The sequence below is a fragment of the Borostomias antarcticus genome (genome assembly GCF_949987555.1).
Source record: "Borostomias antarcticus genome assembly, chromosome: 9".
NCBI classification, from domain to species: domain Eukaryota; kingdom Metazoa; phylum Chordata; class Actinopteri; order Stomiiformes; family Stomiidae; genus Borostomias; species Borostomias antarcticus.
In genome coordinates this window covers 143,112-169,782 of record NC_140242.1, presented here as the reverse complement: position 1 = coordinate 169,782, position 26,671 = coordinate 143,112, and the positions used below count along the sequence as shown (strand labels likewise).

The window sequence follows — 26,671 nt, the reverse complement described above, 5'->3', positions numbered from 1 at the left end:
TACACAGCGAAAACACTCAGTAGCATCCCTAGACCTCTACAATCAAAGTGGCCACTAGATGATCTTCAGATCTTCCATCAACTTTGACTGTTGTTATGGAACAACTAGTTAAAGTAGGGTTTGTGTTGAGTTGGGTTTAGAGGATTGTTAAAGTAAAGCAACAAAAAATAGTTCATGTTTTACCATTCAGAAGTTTCAGCGACGGTCAGTAACACATCCAACTACCCTCTGAATGTTGTTTGTCTATAGTTGGTGAAACATCAATAGACGTTTTAATCTAACAGCAATAGCATTCACACTTCCCTCTGTAGTCACCCTGGGCGAGTAATGAGCAACATCCACATGCCGTTTGTTGACAGCAAGCATCGCCCCCGTCAGCACCATTGCCATGCCTACATGCCCTAGCGAAGTGTGTGTCGTCCCTAATGAAGTATTCATGTTGCCTTAAAGGTCGAGCTTTGATGTCTCCGACAGCCCAATTAGCTCCCTCTCTGCTCGTTAGCTAACGATCTGCGCTGGGTGTGCAGCCCGGGCGCGAGGAGGAGGTCTTGTGAGTTAACCTGCAGAGCGCCATGTGCGAGGGAGCACTGACATCACCACAGCCCCTTCCGGCAGCGTATGTGAATTAGAGTGCTGTGGTGATTATTTGGCTTTGTCCCAAATTTGTCCACACGTCTCTGTACTCTACAAAACGAGTGCACGGTAAATATGTCAACCAACAATGCTTCACCCTCTTGTAGTAGTTAAGCAGTGGAAACAGGTGAATCCTCTTCTCTGAATGTATATATTTGAATGAAATGTTGCAGGTTCATACACACATCCAGATGTAACAGGAAACAATCTGTCAGATTGTGATTTGTTTGGTGATGATTTTTGTTACAGTATATTATCGCGATACATAGTGTATTCTTTTTTTACATTCTAATTCTGACTTTTTTTTACAATTGATATGTGGATGGGTACGATGTTTGCAATGATAAGCTAATGAATGATGGCTGATTACAGATATGTTTGTTTTCATTGCATCATTCAGTGCATTTTGCGTACAACCTCTGATCAAAGATGTTAAGATGAGGAGAAGATGTTTAACTTGAGCAAACTTTCAGAAGTCTTTAACAGTGGGAGTGAATGGGAGAGACCCAACAGACCTCCACGGTGATGACACACCCGGAGGCCACGCCCACAAGTCAGGGGACAACAACGGGGTCTTTCATTGACATGTTTTGCACTCACTGTGATCAAACAACTGAATGCTTGTTTAACAAAAAAGACACTTGTCTGCACAACTAGCCAGGTAGCATCCCACTTTTGCAGGACCAAGTGTATTAACATGCAGTCATCTGATAAAGGTCAACAGCAAAATATGTCATCAATGACATCTTAACTCTACTAGAAAGATTATAAAATCCTCAAAAAAGCAGTCGCAGCGAATGTCAGAAGAAACCAAAATTACGCTATTTTGCATTACAGTCTATGGAGAGAGACCAATGTTTTCCCCCGTTGTGGGGGAAGTCTCCAAACACATCGGCCCTTTTCGAATCCAGCTCCTCTTCCCTCGCCCTATGCACTCCCCCTCGGTTTGCGCGTCCACGCAGAGGCCGTGCCATATTAAGTGCCATCCGAAACCAATTTGCGCTGAGTGGAAGTGGCTTATAACACCCTCGGTAGCGAGTCTGCACCGATGCAGGCTCGATTCACATGTGCAGCCGTGTTTATTGTCCGAAATGGAAGACGCGCCATACAAATGTAAGTTCCTCACAAATTATACAACATTTGCACAGCACATGGTTCACATTCACTCAGGCGAATCTGGTAAAATCTTGAAGGCAGAAAAACAAAGATGGTGGTACGCATAAACAATAGCAACTGTCAGATTACATTCGACTTTCCTAAAGTGTTTGTCAGTTATTCCATTCACTGGACAGTTAACCCATGATGTAGGACACTATTAATTGTGTTATGCTTTGTTTCCGATGAAAGTTTGCTCAATTAGACTTGTGTACAGAGCTAGGATAATATACTGTACTGTAAACTACAGTATATCTTCATGCTTTGCTGAGATTTAACTGTTATCCTGTTTCTGTAAATGTTAAATGTCTGACTGTTTGCACCAAAAATAAACTGCCCCCCACCCCCATTCCCCCTCCTTCCTTTTATAATATTAATACAATTAAAAATAAAGTTGTCCTCTGAAGAGGGTGTGTGGATGGCGAGCCCAAAGGGAAAAAAATAAATAATAATAATAATAAAATAAATATAAATTGAGGACACAAGAAGAGCTGTAGAAACGTATTTTGTGCTAAATGTTTATGTGGAAAAGAGTGTGAATAGACTTCTCTATTCTAGCCAAATCACACCCGTTTGGGGACTTCTCTATTCTAGCCAAATCACACCCGTTTGGGGACTTCTCTATTCTAGCCAAATCACACCCGTTTGGGGACTTCTCTATTCTAGCCAAATCACACCCGTTTGGGGACTTCTCTATTCTAGCCAAATCACACCCGTTTGTTTGTAGGACTGTCAAAGGGTTCAGTGTAGTATGATGGGCATGTGTGTCGGGGTATGTTTGTGCAAATGCGCGTGTGCGTGCCTATGTGTGTGTGCACGTCTGTGTGTATATGAGTGTGTATGTTTTCAATTTCATGTTTGTGTATGCAATGTGACTATGATTAATAAAGAGCCATAAGGCTCAGGAGGTTCAGCCCCCCCCACCCAAGAAAAGAAAAGCAACAACAACTAAAAAACAAACAAACTACTAAACAAAACAACAATAGGTGAAATAAATCCATCTCTATGCAAAGTTTAGTTTTCACAGGGCATTTCACAGGAAGACCCTGAGATCCAGTTCCTCCTTGATTTCCAGCGGTGTGAGAGTCTCTAATTCAGCAGTCCAACAGCTTCCCATTACAGGAGGGCTCGTAGCATAATATGTTTATATATTATAATAATGTAATGTAATAATTTCCTGAAAATGTAACAAAATCTGCATGTAACTTTATTAGAAATGTAATAAAACCCGATAATGTAATAAAATGTCCTGACTAATATTGTAAAAAAAATTAGTAGTAAAAAGTAATACTTTATTATTTTGTTGCAAATTTATTACATTTTCTCCCCATTTTTTTCCCAAAATATTTGTTATACTTAGTTACTGGTTAATGTTTTTGTGGTGTGTTTACTGGTTGGTTGGTTTATTTGTTAGCAGGATTATGCAAAAATAACCAAAATGATGTTCATGAAACATGGTGGACGGGTGTAGCAACTAAGAACCCATTACATTTTCAAGTGAATCTGACCAGAGGAGGGTGCCACAGAGCCACCCTAACTTGGCCACCCTCATATCTTCCACGTGTTCTTAAAACGGCCATATCTCGACATAGGAAGGTCAAGGGGTCACGGGGTTTGGACTGGCATAAAGCTCTCGACCGAACAAATTAAGCAATACCAAACATATCCTGCTTGCATGCATCTGCGCGCACAGAGCCACAAACCACTCAGTCACTAGTGTTAGCTAGAGCACGCACGCACACACACACACACACCACTCCCTGTCTTTTCATTACTAGCTAGCTAGCTGGCTGGCCCATTTCACTTTCACTAATTTTGACAAGATCTATCAAGACACACATCTCATTGACTGTCAGCTTTCTGTACAACAAGCTGACATAGCTAGCTAATGTGGAGATGTACTTACAGGGAGTCATCTCTTGAACCTGGTCTCGCTTTTTCACCATCTCAGGTGTAAAGAGTGTACAGCAGGCTTGTCCTTTATTCATATTGCAGTCACACATGAACTCACCTTGTCGAGATCACCGGCAACACTGTCTTCGTCCTGTACCGACTGAAGCAGGTCAGATATCGGGTCTGTTAAAAAAAGTCTCTCCTCCATCTGGCTCGGTATCGTCAATGTTATCCAAGAGCTCCGGTCCCTCAGAGTGTGCAGCCTCGCCGGAAGAAATGTCCGAGTCCGATTCATTTACCTCTGCCTCCTCAGATAGGTATTGAGGCTCAGGTCATGACACAAAGTAATCTTCGATCAGCTGGTGCCATCGTTCACCACTACCTGCTGACAACACCACATTACTCTTCAACAACCGAGCAATCTGTTCTTCCCGTTATGCCATTAAACAAATCTTAAAGTTGTGTCATGTCAAAATAAATTGACAGTGTTGTGGAGACTTTTGACAGCTAGAGTGGCTTACTGTGCCTGACGTCAGTTTACTAGCAGGCTAACTAAAAAGTTCACATCTCCACAGAAAAACAAAATAAAATGAAACCATCTCTTGTTTCTATGCTTCAAAATTATATTTCCCAGTCAAAATTATAAATCATTCCTACAGATTATGAAAGCCAAGGCTTTGTTTTATTATAATATGTTAAAAACCCCAAACTACAAAACACATTTCTAGGCAGATTAGCCATTACGACTGATTCTGTGAGAGCATGTCACATAGCAGTAGACTACATTTCGTTCATGGCTAGCTAGGTTATCAAAATCAAGTCATGGTATTAATTTTGGCTGCTAGGGCATGTTGTTTCTCGCCATAGAATAGCGGGTGCTATCCAGCTTTGAACCTTGCAAGTAACAATAAAAGTAGTAATAGTAATCATACAAGTAGTAATAAACGCAAATGCAAAAAAGACAGTCAAATAACACTTTACTTTCACACTCATCAGCACATTTGGGCGACTGAATGAAAACTACAAAAAGTGATCAGTGCAATGTTTAACTCGATGCTGGGGAGAAATGTTCAAATATCGTTTTGATTTGAAATAAAATATAACTGCATCATGGTTTTCAGTCCCGTCCACTCCCGTTGATTTTGTTGTCATAGTTCCCACTCCCGTCTGCTCCCGTTGACTTTTACTCCCGTTCCTGCCCAATCACGTGATTAAAAGTGAAATTGACTCCCATCCTGTGGTAATCCCATGGGATTCCCTAAAAAATGTCATCCTCTACTCTGTAGCATGCAGTTTTAGGAACAACTTTCTTGAACTTTTCTTTCTCGGAGTTCAGTAAAATCGATATAAAAGACACTAAAATAGTCTGTATTTATCAAATTTCTTCCCCCCGATGATGTAACCTGTTGTATAAAAACAATAATGTGTGTTATTGCTTAATTATATGGTCGTGCTACAGTCTGGCCCAAAGCACAACCACAGCATTGCCAATCATGGCACACTGCCAACACAGCTGTGGACTATTGTTCAGTTGTGGACTGTATTTAAGCATTGTGTCACTGTATGACTGATGTGTCTTCAGAACGGTCCTTGTGACCGAAACCTCAACTCTTTTTAATAATCAATGCAGAGGTGATACGTGTGTGCAGGAATGTACTTGTTTCTTTGGATTGGATCTTTGGGGGATTGATTCCATGCACCACAAAAGAGACAGCCTGTGCTGTGTGTGTGTTGCCTTCTACACAGGCTGGAATTCAACATTGAAATAGAATTGTTGTTTCAGTATTTCGTTTCATTAGTATTCATTGGCTTGCTTTATGTAACTGCATGGTATTATGTAGTTTACCCCAATTTTCCCCAGTGATACTAACAGTTCTCTGAAATACGCTGGTGTGGTGTCCTTCACCACAATTGAATGATTCCATGTTTATATGTTCATTGTAGTATACTATGATGCCAGCCGTAGAAGCGTGAGTTTGCTCCGAGGAGAAGGAAGATGCCTCACGGAAGCACCGCAGCAACAAACCAACACAGATGTTTGTTTTTAGGTCTGTTTGCAGCTTTTACATTTACAGAATACTCCTCCACATATAACAGCTTTTGTAATCGTACTGTATGCATAGAAAGGTCAGCTTTCTCTGCGTATTACTGATAGTGAATCTGTTTGTGAATCTGTGTCTGGCAAACAGGACAAGGTGATGCAGCAGATACCTGTTTTTGTTTACCTGACTGTAAAACGTGTCTAAACACTTTTCATCATGATATCCCAGAGGCTTCTGGGAAATGCAGGGACAGCAGTTATCAAAAATACTTTCTGACACCATAATGACCTGTATGTCAACCAAGGGAGATGATGGACAGAGAGAGAGAGAGAGAGAGAGAGAGGGATGGAGGGAGGGAGGAGATAGAGGAGATGGAGAAGCTATCCACTGGACCTAGGATCTGTGGTCTCTGTTGACACTTTTAATACGCAGCTTAAGACTCATCTGTTCAGACAGGTCTTGTGTGTCTGTAACTCTGTTTTTGTCATTATTGTAATGTGTTATTCTCACTATTTTTTATTTTTTATACATGTGAAGCACTTTGTGACCATGCTTTGTGAAATATGCTATATACATACAGTTTACTTACTCAGAGAGGGAGGGAGAGAGAAAGACAGAGGAGAGCTGAGAGAGAGGGAGAGAAAGAATGATAGAGGGGTGAGGGGAGAGACAGAGAGAGATAGAGAGAGAGAGAGAATGATAGAGGGGTGAGGGGAGAGACAGAGAGAGATAGAGGGAGAGAGAGAATGATAGAGGGGTGAGGGGGGAGACAGAGAGAGATAGAGAGAGAGAGAGAATGATAGAGGGGTGAGGGGGGAGACAGAGAGAGATAGAGGGAGAGAGAGAATGATAGAGGGGTGAGGGGAGAGACAGAGAAGTTGAGATAGAGGGAGAGAGAATGATTGAGGGGAGAGAGAGAGAAGTTGAGATAGAGGGAGAGTGAATGATAGAGGGGTGAGGGGAGAGAGAGAGAAGTTGAGATAGAGGGAGAGAATGATAGAGGGGTGAGGGGAGAGAGAGAGAAGTTGAGATAGAGGGAGAGAGAGAATGATAGAGGGGTGAGGGGAGAGACAGAGAGAGATGGAGGGAGGGAGAGAATGATAGAGGGGTGAGGGGAGAGACAGAGAAGTTGAGATAGAGGGAGAGAGAGAATGATAGAGGGGTGAGGGGAGAGACAGAGATAGAGAGAGAGAGAGAGAGAATGATAGAGGGGTGAGGGGAGAGAGAGAGAAGTTGAGATAGAGGGAGAGAATGATAGAGGGGTGAGGGGAGAGAGAGAGAAGTTGAGATAGAGGGAGAGAGAGAATGATAGAGGGGTGAGGGGAGAGAGAGAGAAGTTGAGATAGAGGGAGAGAGAGAATGATAGAGGGGTGAGGGGAGAGACAGAGAGATAGAGAGAGAGAGAGAATGATAGAGGGGTGAGGGGAGAGACAGAGAGAGATAGAGGGAGGTAGAGAATGATAGAGGGGTGAGGGGAGAGAGAGAGAAGTTGAGATAGAGGGAGGGAGAGAATGATAGAGGGGTGAGGGGAGAGAGAGAAGTTGAGATAGAGGGAGGGAGGGAGAGAATGATAGAGGGGTGAGGGGAGAGACAGAGAGAGATAGAGGGAGGGAGAGAATGATAGAGGGGTGAGGGGAGAGACAGAGAAGTTGAGATAGAGGGAGAGAGAGAATGATAGAGGGGTGAGGGGAGAGACAGAGATAGAGGGAGAGAGAGAATGATAGAGGGGTGAGGGGAGAGACAGAGAGAGATAGAGGGAGGTAGAGAATGATAGAGGGGTGAGGGGAGAGACAGAGAGAGATAGAGGGAGGGGGAGAATGATAGAGGGGTGAGGGGAGAGACAGAGAAGTTGAGATAGAGGGAGGGAGAGAGAGATGGCGAAGGATAGAGAAAGAGAAAAAGGCAGTGAACCTTTAGGGGAAGGTGGAAAAGGACAGTATGCTTTTATCCTGCATTTGCAAGCTTAATGGATTAATCTCAGTCACAAGTGTATTGATGAGCTGATAGTCAATCAATAAATCAAAGCTTTATTTGTATAGCGCATTTCATACCCAGAGGCAACACAATGCGCTTTACAGAGAACAAGGGAGGTGGGCATACGACCCACTCTCTACATATTCCAGAGGGAAGCAAAAAAACAGTAATCACCCGGGGGCCAGATAAGTGAGCTGTAAAAATTCTTCCCTGACCCCTCTCAACAAGGCGATCGAGCAAGCTCCAGGAGTATGTTTGTCTACCGGCTAAGAACATTTATGAAGCAATACATTGCATTGAATTACATTTCAGAGTGAGAGAGGCTAAAAACATCATAGGGGAGAGAATATTCTACGGACATGCTACATCATCCACAGTAGACACAGGGGTATCTATCGGACTTCGTGAGGTCTGCTGGTGACAGTGGGGCATCCACTGAACCTGGTTAGAAGATAGGAGGGAGAGAGAGAGGCACCAGGGAGAGGGAAGGCAGAGAGAAGGCAGAGCAGGGTTAGTAGCACATAGAGTCATTCAGACCACACAGATATTGAAACAAGCGACCTGGGGCAGGCTCCTGGAATATATTTGTCTAATGGCTAAGAACATTTAAAGAACAATAAATAATAGTAAATTAAGTTTAAATTAAGTTTTCGGAGCAGGAAAGGCTAAGAGCAAGAAAGGCTAAGAGCATCAGGTCCAGGCCAAAGCCGGATGTGGACTGATGTGTGTCTTGTGTGTACATGTGTGTGTGTGTACTAAATACTACGATATCCACAGCTCCGCAGCTGACACTGGACCTGGTTAGAGGATAGGAGGGAGAGAGAGAGACACTAGGGGAGACAGAAAAACGGTTAGTAGCACACTGAGTCATTGAAGCAACACAGCAGTCAGAACAAGCCTGTTTCAGGATAACCAGCTTCTGTACACTACTTGATATACATACATTGCATAGCAGGACAAGTATCAATGTATACAGAGGATTCACAGGTAGGTTTGAGGCTGCCTTTCTGAATCTCAGGGTCTTAGCTAGTGATTGTAGGCTAGGTCGAAAAGGTACGTCTTGAGGTCTCGCTTGAAGACCTCCGTTGTTTCAGCCCTTCTTAGGCACTCCGGTAGGGTGTTCCAGAGGTTGGGGGCATAGAAACTAAAAGCTGCCTCTCCATGTTTCTTGGTCCTGGCTTTTGGAACTGTTAAAAGTTCAGTGCCTGAGGATCTAAGTGGTCTGTTTGGCATGTACTTAACAAGCATGTCTGAAATATATTCTGGTGAGTGACTGTGGAGAGATTTATAGACTAGTAATAGTATTTTAAAGTCTATTCTAGAGTTGACTGGTAACCAGTGTAGTGATTTTAACGCTGGTGTGATGTGTGCCCTTCGTCTAGTCTTAGTGAGGACTCTTGCTGCAGCATTCTGTATTATTTGTAGCTTAGAGATTGCTTTCTTTGGTAGGCCTGATAGTAGAGCATTGCAGTAGTCCAGCCTGCTTGTGATGAAAGCATGCATTAATCTTTCGGTGTCAGCCTGAGAGAGAAAGGGTTGCACCTTGGTAATGTTCCTTAGGTGGTAAAAGGATGTCTTTGTAATATTCTTGATGTGGTTTTAGAAGTTAAGATCTGAGTCAAGTATGACACCTAAGTTTTTAGCCTGGCAATTGGTGTCAATTTCCAGAGTTTTTAGGTGTGCAGCTAGTTTCTCTCTTTTGGCTTTTTCTCCAATGATCAGTACTTCTGTTTTGTCCTGGTTTAGTTGGAGGAAATTATGTGACATCCATACATTTATGTCTGTAATACACTTGACAAGGCAGTCAACCAAACTGTAGTTACTGGGTGTTACGGAAATATAAAGTTGAGTATCATCTGCGTAGCTATGGTAGCTAATATTGTGCCTCCTGATGACACTGCCAAGGGGCAGCATGTACAGGCTGAAGAGTAGAGGTCCTAGGATCGATCCTTGGGGCACCCCACAGGTCATAGGGATCTTTCTTGAGCTATATTCACCGAGGGCAACGAAGAAATCACGACCGGTTAGATAGGTCTTAAGCCAATTTAGGACTGGACCAGAGAGGCCAACCCACTTTTCCAGTCTTTCGATGAGGATTGCATGATCTATAGTATCAAAGGCTGCACTCAGGTCCAGGAGGACAAGAACAGAAAGCTCTTTGGAGTCAGCATTAATTCTGAGGTCATTTACAACTTTGACTAATGCCGTCTCTGTGCTATGGTGGGCACGGAAGCCGGACTGGAAAAGGTCAAGGGTACAACTTGTAGCTAGGAAATCATTAATCTGTGCGAAAACACTTTTTTCCAGAATTTTACTCAAAAAGGGAAGGTTGGAGATTGGTCTAAAATTGCTAAAAACTGAAGTGTCTAAGTTGTTTTTCTTTAGTACGGGTCTCACCAGAGCAGTTTTAAGTATTGGTGGGAAGACACCTGTAGATAGGGAGTCATTAACAATGGATAAAATGTCATAGGATACAGAGTCAAAAATAGTTTTGAAAAAATCGGTGGGGATGGGATCCAGCAGGCATGTGGAGGTTTTGAGTTTGGATACTACTTTTCTCAACATTTCTGTGTCCATCAGTGTAAACAGGCTCATATGTCCATTACATGGAGGGAGAGGATCTGTGAACGGGATGCATGGCCTTTCCTGAGTGATATTCCTTCTAATATTCATAATCTTATCTCTGAAGTAAGCTGCAAATTCCTCACATTTGGAGGTAGAGAGCAGGTTATCAGGTGTTTTTACGGCAGGGTTTATTAGGCTATCGATTGTTGAGAAGAGCACTCTTGAATTATTTCGGTTGATAGATATCAATTTTGAGAAGTGGTCTTTCCTTGCATTTCTTATTGCTTTATTAAAAGCAGAGAGATGATCTTTGAGAATATCATGGTGGACCTGTAACTTGGTTTTTCGCCATATACGCTCAGAACTTCTGCAGGTTCTCTTTAGTTGATATGTTTCCTCATTTCGCCATGGGGCTTTATTATTGGTTGTGATCCTTTTCAGTTTAATAGGTGCTACCGAATCCAAGGCTGCCCTTACTCTGGTGTTAAAGGTGGTTGCCAGGTCTTCAATAGTTCCTAAGGGCCCCACTTCTGGAGTTGATAAATTGTTTGTGGTCATTATTTCTCTAAAACTATCAGCTACTGCGGAGGTAAGATAACGTTTCTTTATAAAGCGCTCAGTATTATTTTTGACTTTAGGAACTAATGCAGTGAAGAAGATACAGAAATGGTCGGAAAGGGCGAGGTCACTAATAGAGGAAACAGTGATAGTCAGGCCCTTAGTAATCACTAGATCAAGGGTGTGGCCACGGTTGTGAGTTGGCTCAGAGATATGTTGGGTAAAATCCATGGAGTTTAGGAGGTTGATAAAGTCCCTAGCTTTCGAGTCCGCCTCAGTGTCTACGTGTATGTTGAAATCTCCAATGATGATAATCTTATCATAATTTGTATGGATGATGGACAGGAGTTCTGAAAATTCTGTAGAGAAGGCAAGGCATTGTTTGGGAGGCCTATACACGGTTACTGCCAGAACTGGGGGCTGGCATTTTAGGACAATAGCGTGGTATTCAAAAGAGGCGAAATCATCAAAGGAGATGGTCCTGCAGCTGAGGGCATCTTTAGCTATGGTGGCTGTTCCTCCACCTTTTTTCCCACTTCTGATAGATTGAAAAAAGCTGTAGTTAGGGGGAGAGGCTTCAATGAGGGCTGCTGATCCATTTATATTTAGCCAGGTTTCAGTTAGGAACATACAGTCTAGTTTGCGTTCACATATAAGATCATTAATGAGAAAAGTTTTGCTTGGTAGGGACCTGACATTTAGAATCGCCATTGAAATAGCTTCCGGAAAAAAGGGCTGGCTCGCCTGACTAGTAGGCCTGGATGGTATATTCACTGGAACTGATATCAGGTTTTTTATATTAGATCCACCTGACTGTTTCATTATGGTACTAGGGGTGCGGTGGGAGATAATTCGCTGAATGGCATATTCAGGTGGGCAGAATTTGTTTATAAAAATATAGATGTCGCTATGCCAGGTCTCAGTGAGGGGCAGGGAATCAAGGTCTATGGTGGGGCGCTGGTGAGATGGAGCTGGTGTAGCCCGACCCGCGGGTACAGGAGGTTTATGTTTGGCAGTAGGGTGGTTGAGACGGGTCGGGCTAACCCCACATCAGACGCTGGAAGATCTCAGCGTCAGGTCCATATTCATACTGAGCAGATGGGCACCTGACCTACTAGGATGAAGGCCGTCCCTGGCGAAGAGGTCCGAGCGGTTTAAGAAAGTGGTGAAATTATCTATGAAGGGAAGCTTCAACTGGCAGCAGTAGCCTTTCAGCCAGATGTGGAGCTGACGGATCCTACTATATTTGGCATCACCATATCGGGGGGAGGAGAACGGGCCAGAGATGATGCAGGTCTTTCCTGACGCCTGAGCAGTGGAGATCAGGTCCTTGAAATCCTCCTTCAGCCGCTCAGACTGCTGGAGCTTGATGTCATTTGTTCCGACATGGATGATAATGGATGAGGCCAGGGGATTTTCTGCGAGGAGTGATGGGACAACAGTCCTGATGTCCGAGACCTTAGCTCCTGGGAAGCAGCAGGTCTGGGCTTTCGGGACCACTACATGGCGCACCATGGAGGATCCGATGACGAGCACAGATGGGGGGGCGGGATCAGTGGCGGGCCCACTGGGCTTAGGGGACTTCCTTTGCTGCCTCACACCTGAAGGCCAAGTGGTAGAGGGTGGGGGCCGTGGGTCCCCACGGTGGACTGGGCTATGCTTAGGCCGGGGAGCAGGCTTATAAGCCTGGCTATTTTGCCGCTCACCAACCAGAGAGGTGTGGGTGGGCTGCGGAGTATGGGTACGGTACTGAGTAGGGCAGGGTCTGAGATGGGCCCCAGTAGCAGAGAGCCTGGACGAGGAGCTGATGCTAGTATCCTTGGACCTCTTGGATACAGGTTCGGCCAATAAAGCAAAGCTATTCCTCAGTAGGAGGGTGTCGTCGTCGGAGGGTTGGGAGGGGACCCTGGAGGTTTCCCTTTCTCGTTTCCGCCTAACAACGGTCCAAGGGGTGGGGCTTGAATGCTTGGGTCTGTCTCCGAGTCTGGGCCAGGATTTCTCACTCAGGAGGAAACTAAAATCCACATCTCCACCCCCGGATGTCGCCGACGGTGGAACAGTGGGAGGCTGGACGTCGACATCTGGGTCGGGTAGCACTGAGTTCAGGTAATGTTCGACTTGATGTACAGAGTGTAGAGTAGAGATCCTACCTTCCAACTCTGAGATTATTTGGCTACGCTGGAGGCAACCCGAGCAGTTAGGGGCGGGAGGGTGTGGAGCCATCGCAAGACTCGTTAAAATAATTGCGGAATTAAAATAAGAGGATAAAACCGCCAATCTATTTGCTACGAGCAGGGCTCAGCTGCTGGCTTGAGCAAAACAACGCTCAGCAAGCTGTAAGACCGACGAAAACCAGAGGACAACCAACCCAATCTACTTGCTAAAAGCAAGGCTCAGCTGCTGGCTTGTAAATCCCGCTCAGCAAACTGTAAACAAACAAAACCAGAAGACAACAAACTAAATCTACTTGCTAACACAAGGCTCAGCTGCTGGCTTGTAAATCCCGCTCAGCAAACTGTGGAACGAACGAAAACCAGAGGACAACAACCTTAGTCTACTTGCTAAAAGCAAGGCTCAGCTGCTGGCTTGTAAATCCCGCTCAGCAAACTGTGGAACGAACGAAAACCAGAGGACAACAACCTTAGTCTACTTGCTAACGCAAGGCTCAGCTGCTGGCTTGTAAATCCCGCTCAGCAAACTGTGGAACGAACGAAAACCAGAGGACAACAACCTTAGTCTACTTGCTAACACAAGGCTCAGCTGCTGGCTTGTAAATCCCGCTCAGCAAACTGTGGAACGAACGAAAACCAGAGGACAACAGACCTCGAGATCCGGACGTCAGACTCTCAGGTACCACCAATATTAATGCGCGACTTTGAGAACGGAGGTATAGTATGCAGGTGGATAAAACTCAATTGCTAGCGGGGAGAGGGAGTGCTATTTATGTAGTAATGCTAACGGGGAGGTAGGGCTATTTACTTAGCCGTGCTAGCAGGGGGAGTGGGGCTGCTAACTAGCAGTGCTAGCCGGGAGAGTGGGGGCTACTTACCTAGTAGTGCTGGTAATACTCACGCGATCTACTGGGAGCAAGGCACGCCTCCGGTGTGTTGGGTTGGTACTGGAGAGGCAGGGGACGGCTGTCCCCTGTGGGCTAATGGGCTAGCCCAGTCAGGAGCTGGTTAGGGCTGGCGAGCCGCGGCTAGCTGCGGCAGCGTAGCTGTTTGATCTAGACTTGGGGCTCGATGTCCAAGCGTCGGATCCAAAAAGAAATCGAATTATTGTGTACCACCACTGTTAGTGCGCAGTTTTAAACGCGGAGATATGGTATACAAGTGAGGAAAACTGTATAAAACAATACACTTTGGGAGAGCTGGCGAGCGCAGCAAACTTAGCTTGATAGTGAGTTTTGAATGTTGTGTTCTGGCAGTCCACTGCTAAGGAGTCATTCCATTGCAGTTTACATTAAGTAGTTAGCTAAACTGCACAATATACAGTGTGTGTGTGTGTGTGTGTGTGTGTGTGTGTGTGTGGTGAGTTATCTAGATACAGTAGAAGCAGGCCTGTCATCCACTCATTTCATATTGCCTTAATGGATCCATGTTGGCAGTGATCCTTGTTACTGGGCTTTTCTGGACAGCTCAAACAGGACATAACACTCCAACACGCTGTCTCTGTGTGTGTGTGTGTGTGTGTGTGTGTGTGTATGTGTACGTGTATGTGTATGTGTATGTGTGTGTGTGTGTGTGTGTGTATGTGTACGTGTGTGTGTGTGTGTGTGTGTGTGTGTATGTGTGTGTGTGTGTGTGTGTGTGTGTGTGTGTATTTATAGAGGAGTGGTTTCATTACCTGTGTAGCAGAGTGGGCATCTCACAGTGGCAACCTCCTTCCCTGGAGCCATATTCACAAGGGTGAAAACCAGACACATCATAAATGTTATCATTCCCTGGCAGAGAGAGAGAGAGAGCGCTGGAGAGGGAGCGAGAAGGTGCGAGAAAAGAGATGTAAGATGGTGAGTAATGGCTCAAGCAGCTCATTTGAACCCTGTAAGATGGTGAGTAATGGCTCAAGCAGCTCATTTGAACCCTGTAAGATGGTGAGTAATGGCTCAAGCAGCTCATTTGAACCCTTTCATGGCAAATGGTGTCGATTTGACGAGAGGCTGGCGCCAGCCATCATTCTTCCCACCCATTCACACACACGCTGCAAATTGACATGTTTAAGTAACTATCACAGCCTGAGAATGTGTGACCCTTAAGCTTTCTACTCATGGTCCTTCAGTAAGTGGAGTGGTGGGATTGCTCTGTATCCTTAGCTCTCTGCCAATCAAAACACAGAATGTCAACAGATATAATACTAGGATGCTAAAAGTCCCCAGAAGTGGCTTCATTTATGACACTTTTTGTCACTTTTACCTATTGTTTACCTCTGTGACAGCACAGGGCGAGAGGTAAAGTTTTTGGTGGCGTGTGTACTGTACATCCGTCTGTTTATTGATTTGTTAGCAGGATTATGCAACACTACCAGACTGATTTTCATGAAACTCAGTGGAGGGGTGTAGCATGGGACAACTTAGAACCCATTAAATGTTGGAGTGCATTCAAATCACGGGGCGGGTCCACAAGCCGCCCAAACACGGCCTCCCATTCACCTCCATGCTTATTTAAAAAATGGGGAAAATTTAAACGGCCATATCTCGACAGGGGAAGGTCACGGAGACACGGGGTTTGGACTGGCATAAAGCTTTCGACCTATCGAATGCAGCAATACCAAACAGGTCCTGCTCACATGCACATGTGCAGAGAGCCATGAAATGCATTCATGGGCGGAGGTCTGTGCTCACTAAACACCAGTTCTAGTATTATTGATCGGCTGTCTGTGGTGATGAAGACTTCTGAGCTCCTCATCCTGTCACACCTCCAGGCCGTCATCACTGACCTCCTCCACACCGTGCAGGTCGCCTATGGAGCTTGAAGAAGAAGAAGAGGACGGTCTTTATTTGTCATACAATGCAAACACAGCACATTATGTAGGGAGGCGGCGACACCAAAACACACACACGACATGCAGGAGCGTCCACCGATGGAATGTCGCCCGGGGACCAAGTCCAAGTGCTCAGTCCAAGTTCTGGTCAGGGACAGGACTGAAAACGGTCTGTGGACGACGTGGTCAGTGTGGCCCTGCACTCATGGGCTTAACCACCATTGAGGACACCAAGGTCATGTTCCTGGTCTTTTTGGTAATTTGGATCAGATCAAGTGTTACATACAGTATGCGGCGTTCTCTCTGCCGGCTGCCATGATGCACTTGCTTGATGTAGCTAATTAGCTAGCTAACTAACTAGTTAATATAACTGGATTAATAACGATATTTAGCTATCTAGGAGTCAGGAGGAAGAAGCAGCGGTGTGTTCTGAGGGCCGGGGAAGAAAGAGGTAATGACAGTTTCAGGTTGTGTGCATTCAAGAGCATCATGAGATCAGTTGAGTCATATTTTGGCACATGACCTCATCTGATACACTCTGAATGGATAACAGGGGTGCGTTCCTATGGCTTGTCTCCTTCCCCTCCTCTCTCTCTCCCCTCCCCTCCTTTCTCTCTCTCTCCTCTCCTCTCTCTCTCTCTCTCTCTCTCTCTCTGTCTCCATCCCACCCCTGCTCTCTCTCTCTCTCTCGGTAGTGGATTGGAGCCCCAGTATGTGTGAGATTGTGTTTGTAACTAAATGGTGAGCCTCTCTTGTGTGAAATAGCTCTGGAGGCCTTTTGCTTGAGTAGCATACTGCTTTCAGCTCAGGGGTACAGGCTCAATGACACAAAAGGATGTAGGCAACACACTGACTTGAACAGTATAATGACCTCAGCAGAGCACACGTGTGTGTGGTTGTTAGAGACTTGATATTCTTGTAGAACCAGAGAATGGGGAAAACATATCATATACGATGCAAGTTATTTTGGGTCACCTTATTTGCATCATAGTTTGATTTTAGCTCATTGTACGCTCACACTGTCACACACACCCCTCACTCTGTCACACACACACACACACACACACACACACACACACACCTCACTATGTCACACACACCTCACACTGTCACACACACCCCTCACTATGTCACACACACACCTCACTCACACACATCCCTCACTTCCACTGTCACACACTCCCCCCACACTGTCTCACACACACCCCTCACTCACTCTGTCACACACACCCCTCGCTCACTCTGACATACCCCATTCACTCTGTCACACACACTTCCCACTCACTCTGTCACACACACACACACACACACACACACACACACACACACACACACACACACACACACACACACACACACACACACACACACACACACACCATTCACTCTGCCACACACACCCCTCACTTACTCTGCCACACACACCCCTCACTAAAACACAGTACCGCTGTCAGCTTGTTCTTTTTCACCTCCTCGATTCTCCTTAAGGCCAAGATCTGAGCCACGGTGGTCCTCCCCTCTCGAAAACCATTTTGGCTCGGTTTAGTATCATGTGGTTATACATCTTTGCAATGATACATGTCAGACTGTCAGACTAATGCCATGGTAGTGAGATCTCCAGATTTAGGCACTGGGATGATGTTAGAGAGAGACCACATATCAGGCTTGTGTCTTTCATCAGAGCAAGGTTGCAAATCTCCAGAATGATGTCAAGATCCCGGTCTGAAAGACCTCTGGGCGGATGCAGTCTGGCCCATATCTGGCCCAGCACTTTTCTCCTGTTTCTCCTGGATTTCACTCTGGCAAACTCCCTGACTGCACACTCACTCTGTCACAAGTGTCACATACCTCCCTCACTCTCTCTGTCACATACCCCCTCACTCACTCTGTTACATATCCCCCTCAGTCACTCTGTCACACACACTCCTCACTCACTCTGTCACACACACTCCTCACTCACTCTGTCACACACACTCCTCACTCACTCTGTAGTAGTGAAAAAATTAGCAAAAACAAGGTCAGTGAGTTAGTAGCAAGAAAGGGATCAACGTCCGTGATTTGGGAGCATTTTGGTTATTATATATTAATATTATATATTAAATATTAATTGCAATTATTAATTGCAATTACCATTTTGAAGCAAATAATTGCAATTATTATCTTTTGTCATAATCGTGCAGCCCTAACACACCCCTCACTCACTACAGTATGTCACATACACCCCTCACTTACTCTGTCACACACTCCTCACTCACTCCGTCACACACTCCTCACTCAGTCTGTCACACACTCCCCACTCACTCTGTCACACACACCTCACTCACTCTGTCACGCACACCTCATTCACTCTGCTTCCTGTTGTCATAAGAGAGGTAAATGGTCCGGGAGGATGTTGTAGGTGATTACCTCGGTTTTCTCGACATCTAGACTAAGACCATCCTTGGCACAGGCCGATGTCATCCTCATAGTCTAGATTTGTTAGGACTACAGCTGGGGGTCGTCTCGATCTCTTGGGTGTAATAGTGGGGCCGAGTTCCTGCTCCAGACCACTAATGGCCTTCCTGAGTGCCTAGTCCAGGACTATGATGAAGAGGAAGGGCGCAAAGGTGTCCCCTTGCAACACCCCCCGCCAGGGTTAGGGTTAGGGTTAAACTCCTCACTGTTGGGTTAGGGTTAGGGTTAGGGTTAAACTCCTCACTGTTGTTGCCTGCAGTAACCACCTTGGCTCTTGTACCTGTGTACATGGTCTCTATGGCCCGGAGTAGATTGGGAGGGACACTGTAAGCCCCAAGTATCTTCATCATCGCGCCCCTGTGTATTGAGTCAAATTTTTGAAATCGATAAAACACAGTCAGCTTGTTCTTTTTCACCTCCTCGATGATTCTCCTTAAGGACCAGATCTGAGCCACGGTGGTCCTCCCCTCTCCAAAACCATTTTGGTTCCGTTTAGTATCATGCGGTTTTACATCTTTGCAATGATACATGTCAGACTGACACCATTTAGACTTGGTTTTAGAATGCGTTTTGGCCACCAAAAACATTTTATGAAACTTTTCCTCAAACCACTTGCTGAGGTGGTCTGGGCGCATTTGACCACCTATCTTTAGTAGTCTAAACGTTAATGCGTCCTGATGCGTCCCCGACAAGGATGTAACAGGAAAACACGTTATCAATGCAGGATAATATTTCTCCTATTTTCGCTTTATCCTGCGCTCTTTTTTTTTTCAAGTCGTAAATGACTTGTGATCTATCAATGGAAACAGTTGGAATAGTCCTATGTTCATTAGTTTGTCAAACATCTTTGGTTTCTTTTGTGTGCACTTTTTTTCAATCTGCTAGAAGTCAAACCTACTGATTATTGATTTGTTTACATGGAACAGCTGTGCAACACCAGGCAGGACTGGAGTTACTATGGTTACTATATATGAACACAAGTGGTCAGCTGGACACATTTGGAGTCGCATGGTAGACACAGGTGTAAACGATAATGTATGTTTGCTGATGCTGTCCACTTTGAATCTGATCGTCCAAAACACGTTCTAAAACCAAGTCTAAACGGGGTCACTGTCAGACTGATGCCATGGTAATGAGATCTCCATATTTAAACACTGGGATGATGTTAGAGAGAGACCACATATCAGTCTTTCATCAGAGCAAGGTTGCACATCTCCAGGATGATGTCAAGATCACAGTCTGAAAGACCTTTTGGTGAATACTGTCTGGTCCAGCACTTTTCCAGTGCTTCAGAGTGGCTCACTCTGTCACAAGTGTCATATAGCCTACCCCCTCACACTCTGTCACATACCCTTTCACTCTCTCTGTCACATACCCCCTCACTCTCTCTGTTACATACCCCCCTAATTCACTCTGTCACATACCTCCTCACTTTCTTTGTCTCCTATAAAGACCTCAGCAATGATTCCCCCTCTCAGGTTTTTATAGGGGACTGAAAGCTCCATTACACTAGAGTGCTTTCTGACAAGCCAGATGATGTGATAACAGATATGGGTTCATGGTTAAAAGTGGCCAGGGGATCCGCGCCCTCCTCCTCTGAAACAGAACAGATGCTGCAGCTCCAACGCTCTGGGATACTTTACCCACCGGAATCTTATAATAATCTCTCAAAAATCTCACATTTTTATCAGAAGTCTGATTTTAATCAAATACTGTATAGTTGAAGATTATTCACATTTAATGGGGGTGATATATGTAATGAACAGAAGAAAGACTGACAAAATGGATTGACCACTGACACAAGTGAAATGTGTGAAAGTGAAAAGGGAAATTTCATAAGTGAAATTTCTCGTGCGTATATTTGACACTTTCTTGACCTTTCAATAACATCTTACCCTTTTTTTCTTTACCACATTCTGGCAGACATGGCTCCAGAGGTATGGCTACCTCCCCCCCACAGACCCCCGGATGTCGGTCCTACGCTCGTCCCAGGTCATGCAGTCTGCTATCGCTGCCATGCAGCGCCTGTATGGGCTCAACGTCACCGGGTCGCTGGACAGGAACACCCTGGAGTGAGTATATCACACACCGTGGTTTGTGTCACTGGTTTGCAGTGGACCGACTTCATGGGACCTATATTCGTGCTCGCGCTGGAGTTGAGTTACACCGTCCCGCTGGCGGATTGCCAGGTTCCTCCGTCATAAATTCACTATTTCCTGCCTCCGCCGCTTTTGGCAATTTGGTGGTTCCGCCACAGTGGGTTGGCCAGCGCAATAGGGGGTGTGACTATGGAAATTAAAAGAAAACAGTCAGGGCTAAGCAAGTTTAGACCCAACCAGACCACCTCTCAATGCAAATGCTGTCACTCTGTGCAATTTGGTGTTTTCATTGATGCACACTGGGCACATGAAGATGGGATTAACCTGAAATCCGCTGAGAATGTTTTGTGAAATAAGATACCTGTTAAATAAATATTTGTATGCACATGGTTTTTCTCAAGTGAAAGAGATTTATTTTTTCCATTTGCACTACAGTAAATGGAGTAGGTCTATGATTTATATTGTGAGTGCATATGCTGCTGGGTATCATTCATTCATTCATTCATTCATTCATTCGTTCGTTCATTCATTCATTCATTCATTCATTCATTCATTCGTTCGTTCGTTCGTTCGTTCGTTCGTTCGTTCGTTCGTTCGTTCGTTCGTTCGTTCATTCATTCAAACTTTATTTCAGACTTGGGTCCAGATAAAAGACAGGACCTCACATACAATGGATACAAGAGATAAATGAAAGATAATGGTTTAAATATATATTAATGTCTTGCATCTGTACCAATGTCTCTACTTGGGCTGGATTTTTTGTCTTTAACTTGGGGTTTAGTAGACTACTAAATGTTTCATAAACACCAATATGATTTCATTTTCAGAGTCCTTAAGCTGGCAAATACAAAAATAAAAACATTTATACATGAATTTTCTTAACACAGTTGTGCACGTGGTACCATTGATGTGAATCTGGGGTTCACTCCATTAATACCCAGGTGGCTTGTGATGCTCATTCCATGTGTTTGCCAGTTATCCTGATAACGCCTTAGCCTACATTTTGCCCATAACACCTACACGACACACTTTATCTTTTTTCTAGGGCCAAAGATCAGTGATCGAGAGAACCTTAAGAATGTTAAAAATGTCTCAGTGTTTGGACAGGTCAGGTGGTACATTACAATACAGTCCTCAGTAGGTCAGTGGTACATTAATACAGCCCTCAGTAAGTCAGTGGCACATGAATACAACCCTCAGTAAGTCAGTGGCACATGAATACAACCCTCAGTAAGTCAGTGGCACATGAATACAGCCCTCAGTAAGTCAGTGGCACATTAATACAGCCCTCAGTAAGTCAGTGGTACATTAATACAGCCCTCAGTAAGTCAGTGGTACATTAATACAGCCCTCAGTAAGTCAGTGGCACATTAATACAGCCCTCAGTAAGTCAGTGGCACATTAATACAGCCCTCAGTAAGTCAGTGCATTTTTGTTTTGAGAAGCGCTCCTGGTGCAGCCCCGCTAAACTGTCATCAGGACATTGCCAATTCTAGTGTTGGCGCACAGGTATTTACAGGGATGGAAAACTGGTGTTGTGATTGGCCATTATTAAACCATTTTCCCACCACACCCACGTGTGTTTTATCTCAACTATTATGAATTTGTTATCTTAATTAGCATAATCCAATCTCTTTTATAACTGCGCCAGGGGTGTGCTATCGACCTCAATCAAGAAATTACCGAAATAGCTTTGGCCACACCTGAAAGTGCTACAGTCCTCACTTTTGCGTCTGCGTTACAGACGGCGTCGAGTTCACCAAAATAGGGCCCTATGTTTTTAGGTAACCTCCATCCATCCATCCATCCATCTTCATCCGCTTATCCGGGGTCGGGTCGCGGAGGCAGCAGTTCTAGCAGGGGGCCCCAGACATCCCTTTCCTTGGCAGCATCAACCAGCTCTGCCTTGTGTAATCCCCTAGTCCTGGGTCTACCCCCTGGCCTCCTCCCAGCCGGACACGCCTGGAACACCTCCCTAGGGAGGCGCCCAGGAGGCATCCTCACTAGATGCCCGAACCACCTCAACTGGCTCCTTTCGACGCAAAGGAGCAGCGGCTCTACTCCGAATCTCTCCCGGATGACTGAACTTCTCACCCAATCTCTCAGAGAGACCCCAGCCACCCTCAGGAGAAAACTCTGCTTGTATCCGTGATCTCATTCTTTCGGTCATGACCCATGCTTCATGACCGGTAGATCGAGAGCTTTGCCTTTTGGCTCAGCTCTCTTTTCGTCACAACAGTGCAGTAAAGCGACTGCAGAACCGCACCAGCTGCTCCGATTCTCCGGCCAAACTCCCTCTCCATGGTTCCCTCACTCGTGAACAAGACCCCCAGATACTTGAACTCCTTCACTTGGGGTAAGGACTCATTTCCTACTCGGAGCGGACAGACCACCGATTTCCTGCTGAGAACCATGGCCTCAGACTTAGAAGTGCTGATTCTCATCCCGGCCGTTTCACACTCAGTTGTAAACCTATCCAGAGAGTGCTGGAGGTCGCAGGCAGATGATGCCATCAGGACCACATCATCTGCAAATAGCAGTGACGTGATCCCCAGCTCACCGAACTGCAAACCCACCTCCGCACGACTACGCCTCGATATCCTGTCCATGAAAATCACAAACAGGATTGGTGACAAAGCGCAGCCCTGGCAGAGGCCAACTCCCACTGGAAAGGAAGACGACTTACTGCCGAGGACACGGACACAGCTTTCGCTCTGGGTGTACAGGGATTGGATGGCCCTAAGTAGGGATCCCCTCACCCCATACTCCCGCATAACCCTCCACAAGACCGCTCGAGGGACCCAGTCGTAAGCCTTCTCCAAGTCCACAAAACACATGTAGACAGGTTGGGCAAACTCCCAAGCCCCCGCCAAGATCCTTGCGATAGTGAAGAGCTGGTCGGTGGTTCCACGACCAGGATGGAATCCGCATTGTTCCTCTTTGATCTGAGGTTCAACTATCGGCCGGACCCTCCTTTCCAGCACCTTGGAGTACACTTTCCCTGGGAGGCTGAGTAATGTGATGCCTCTATAATTGGCACACACCCTCTGGTCCCCTTTTTTGAATATTGGGACCACCACCCCACTCTGACACTCCTTTGGCACTGACCCGGACTTCCACGCAATGTTAAAGAGGCGTGTCAATCAAGACAGCCCCTCAACACCCAGTGCCTTCAGCATTTCTGGACGGATCTCATCAGTCCCTGGGGCTTTGCCACTAGGTAACCTAGTCACTCCAAATTATAGTAAGACTACGAAGCAAGATGAAGCAAGTCTAGTCTAGAACTAAAAATCTCCATTGGCAGATTTTATCAGAATTCATGGATGGATGGATGGAGTCATTTACAAAAGCATGAGGAAAAGGGACATTTTTCAAATAATGCTGATTTGCCGCTTGGCATTCTTGGAGCAGAGAGAGAAAGAAAGATACATTGGAGTTGTAGAGTTATCCTGACATGGATTAAGTGGGGCGTTTCATTAGATCAAAGTGGCCTTTAACAGACCGCATGCCTCCGATGCCAGATCAAAGCAGACTAAATGCCACAGTATTACTGTGAACGCCAAGCCTAGGTAAGGGAAGAAAAGGGCACATCCTGTCTCCTTCTCTTTGAATCAATCAACACATAGCCCACCGTGAGAACATCCATGTTGGCTGTCTTTAAAATAAATGACAGGTTATTTTTCTGTCTTTACAAAAGTTGCTGCTCAGCCACAACATGATTATCGGGGAGAATGAGTTATAATATTTTTGTTAAATCCGACTTTGTTTATGTCTCCTTGTGCTTCTGTATAATGGCGTAGCGATAACACAATAAGGTGAGGCAATCTCTTATTATGTCTTGTGTTCGTATGGCTGTGCATGTACATGTATGTGTGCTTGTGTAAAAAATGATGAGCGATCAGAGATTGAATTACTCTTTCGTGCTCACTTCAGAGGTACTGTGCATCAGTGTCAGTGACATAATCATAATGCATCTCCATATGTCCTGTTTTTATATATTTTTTAAACAAATGGCATCTTCTGTCGTCTCTCCAGCTGGATGAAGAAACCGAGATGTGGGGTCCCAGACCAGCTAGGAGGGGCGTCCAAATTCAGCGTTCGGAAAAGGCGGTACGCCCTCACGGGGCAGAAATGGCAGCACAAACATATCACATACAGGTAGGTGAGAGGGACAGCATGTGTGTGTGTGTGTGTGTGTGTGTTTGTGTGTGTGTGCGCGCGTGTGTGTATGTGCTGTGGCTGTGTGTCTTTCAAACCAGGGACAAATACTTCTTCAGGTACTTCAGGTGAGCATGTCTTAACCATAACCCTAGCTTTCCCTGAAACCAGCAGTCATTTCAAAAGCTTAACTCAGCTTTCCCTGAAACCAGCGGAGTCAACTTCAAAGACAAGCAAACTACATCACATGCACCTACCTATGTCTTAAGTGTCTGTATGTCTTGGTTTATGAGTCTGAATAACAATGGCTTACTTAATCTTTCTATCTCCCTTTGGGGAACACAGCTCTATCGTCAATCTCTATGTCCTCAACACACGCGCGCGCACACACACACAAGCAGCAACATCACCAAACTCATTAGCAATCACATTCCTCCCCTTTATACAACCCATAACCCTAACTAACTAACCCTAACCCTAACCCAGACAGGAGAGAAAAAAAATACTGACATTCCTCATTTGTCTATACAGTACATTTCCACACATTCTTCATCTTTTCCTGTTGCATTGTTCTTATCTCTCTACCTTATCTTAATAGCTCAAATGCGGCTACCTCTATTCTAGAGTGTAATCTGAGCTTTAGAGATGTTTGGTCAGCTTTTAGTCACTGGGACAACCACACTCTCCGCATGTTACAAGAATAGATGCTGTGTTTTATCCACTATGTAGTAAGCACAGGATTACATCCATGTCTCAAAGACTTATCATTCAGCAACATATTCTAGACATCAATGTGTGATTTATGACAAAGATGTTATGTTATTCTCAGTTAAGAATAGGTGCTTTCAGTGCGTTTAGAATGCACTCAGACTGATTTCCACTAGGGGGGTATTCCAGAAAGCGGGTTTAGTGAAAATCCTGACTTTGTGAGGGAAAGCCTGGGTTTTCCGTTCTAGGAAGAGAGACCACTCAAACTTGCGAAAGAAAGGCAACTCAAACCCGTTCCAGAAAGCGAGTTCACTGAAAGCGCGGGTCGGTTACCATGGTAACTCATTCTGTCAACCTAACCTGCTTGCTAGCTCTAAAACTCCCAGACTCCCAAACTCCCAAAACTCTAAAAACCCAGACTGTCTCCCCATCTCTCCCTACCAGATGAGGAAGCGCATTACTTCGTGAAGTTTTAAATGTATGCATGTTTCACCGGGAGAGGATTTTAAGACTGCGATGGGATGTCCTATCATTCCCCGAGGATTATCTAATAATGTTACCGTTTTTCTGCAAACTCCAGTATGTCTCTAAATAACATTCTCCGGCCTGAAATCGCTATTATTAGACTACACAATTCACATTGTGGCCGCGCTCTTACATCAGAGCAAATGATGTGGGCTGCCCTGCGTTTCTGCAAATGGGAGTTTTTTATTTTTTATATAACATTGGCGATGCAGAACACATTGGGAAAGCTACTGTGTGTAGAGCCATAACTAAGGAAAGTGTCCCTTGCTCTGGACACAACCTCTGACCATGAAGGAGGAATTCCACAGAATAGCAGGTGACTATGTTGAAAGCCTTAATTCAGTTGATGTTAATGACGCTATTTTACATAATATATGAATAATACAGTCATGAGAAGTATATTCCCGCGTCTGCAGGCATACAGTGTGACGGCAGCGGCGGTAAAAAAAAAACATATTACAACCCGCAACCACGAGGGGCAGTAAAGCACTGCTACAGTGAGGCTACAGTACTAGGCTTGTCTGACAAACGGCTGCCGTTGCTTAGACTAATGTAGGCTACGTTTCTCAGTTGGACTGAATTGCGAACTGCTCTTTTGGATTAGCTACAGCAGAGACAGTAGTCGACATAAAATTGGTTATTTAAAGGGCTATCATTTTACAAACTGATCGGACTTCATTCATTACATTAGGCTATTTAGATTAAAACCCGGAAACTCAGAAATCCCACATTTTCAACCCCTATTTTCAACGATGCAGTCAGAGTAACGACACTATGATATACAATCAATAAATAGCGCTAAACCAGCGAAGACTAATTCATATCAACCAGTATTTACCAACCCAGAATGCAATGAAATGAAATCCGGCTTGCATATTAACCTGTTTTTTGTCAAATATATCCATTGGAGACATTATTTTTTTATCC

General features: G+C 45.0%; 1 protein-coding gene across 1 annotated transcript in view; it reads left to right on the top strand.

The window, feature by feature from the left end:
- The window catches only part of LOC311312767 (matrix metalloproteinase-16-like), a gene marked incomplete at its 3' end in the record, with an annotated part of 87,361 nt that overhangs the window by 7,617 nt on the left and 53,073 nt on the right, over positions 1–26,671 (top strand). The window contains exons 2-3 of the mRNA XM_084442767.1: positions 20,178–20,326; positions 24,389–24,511. Of these exons, the coding sequence (XP_084298893.1) occupies positions 20,178–20,326; positions 24,389–24,511 (272 nt within the window). The remainder of the gene's footprint in view (positions 1–20,177; positions 20,327–24,388; positions 24,512–26,671) is intronic.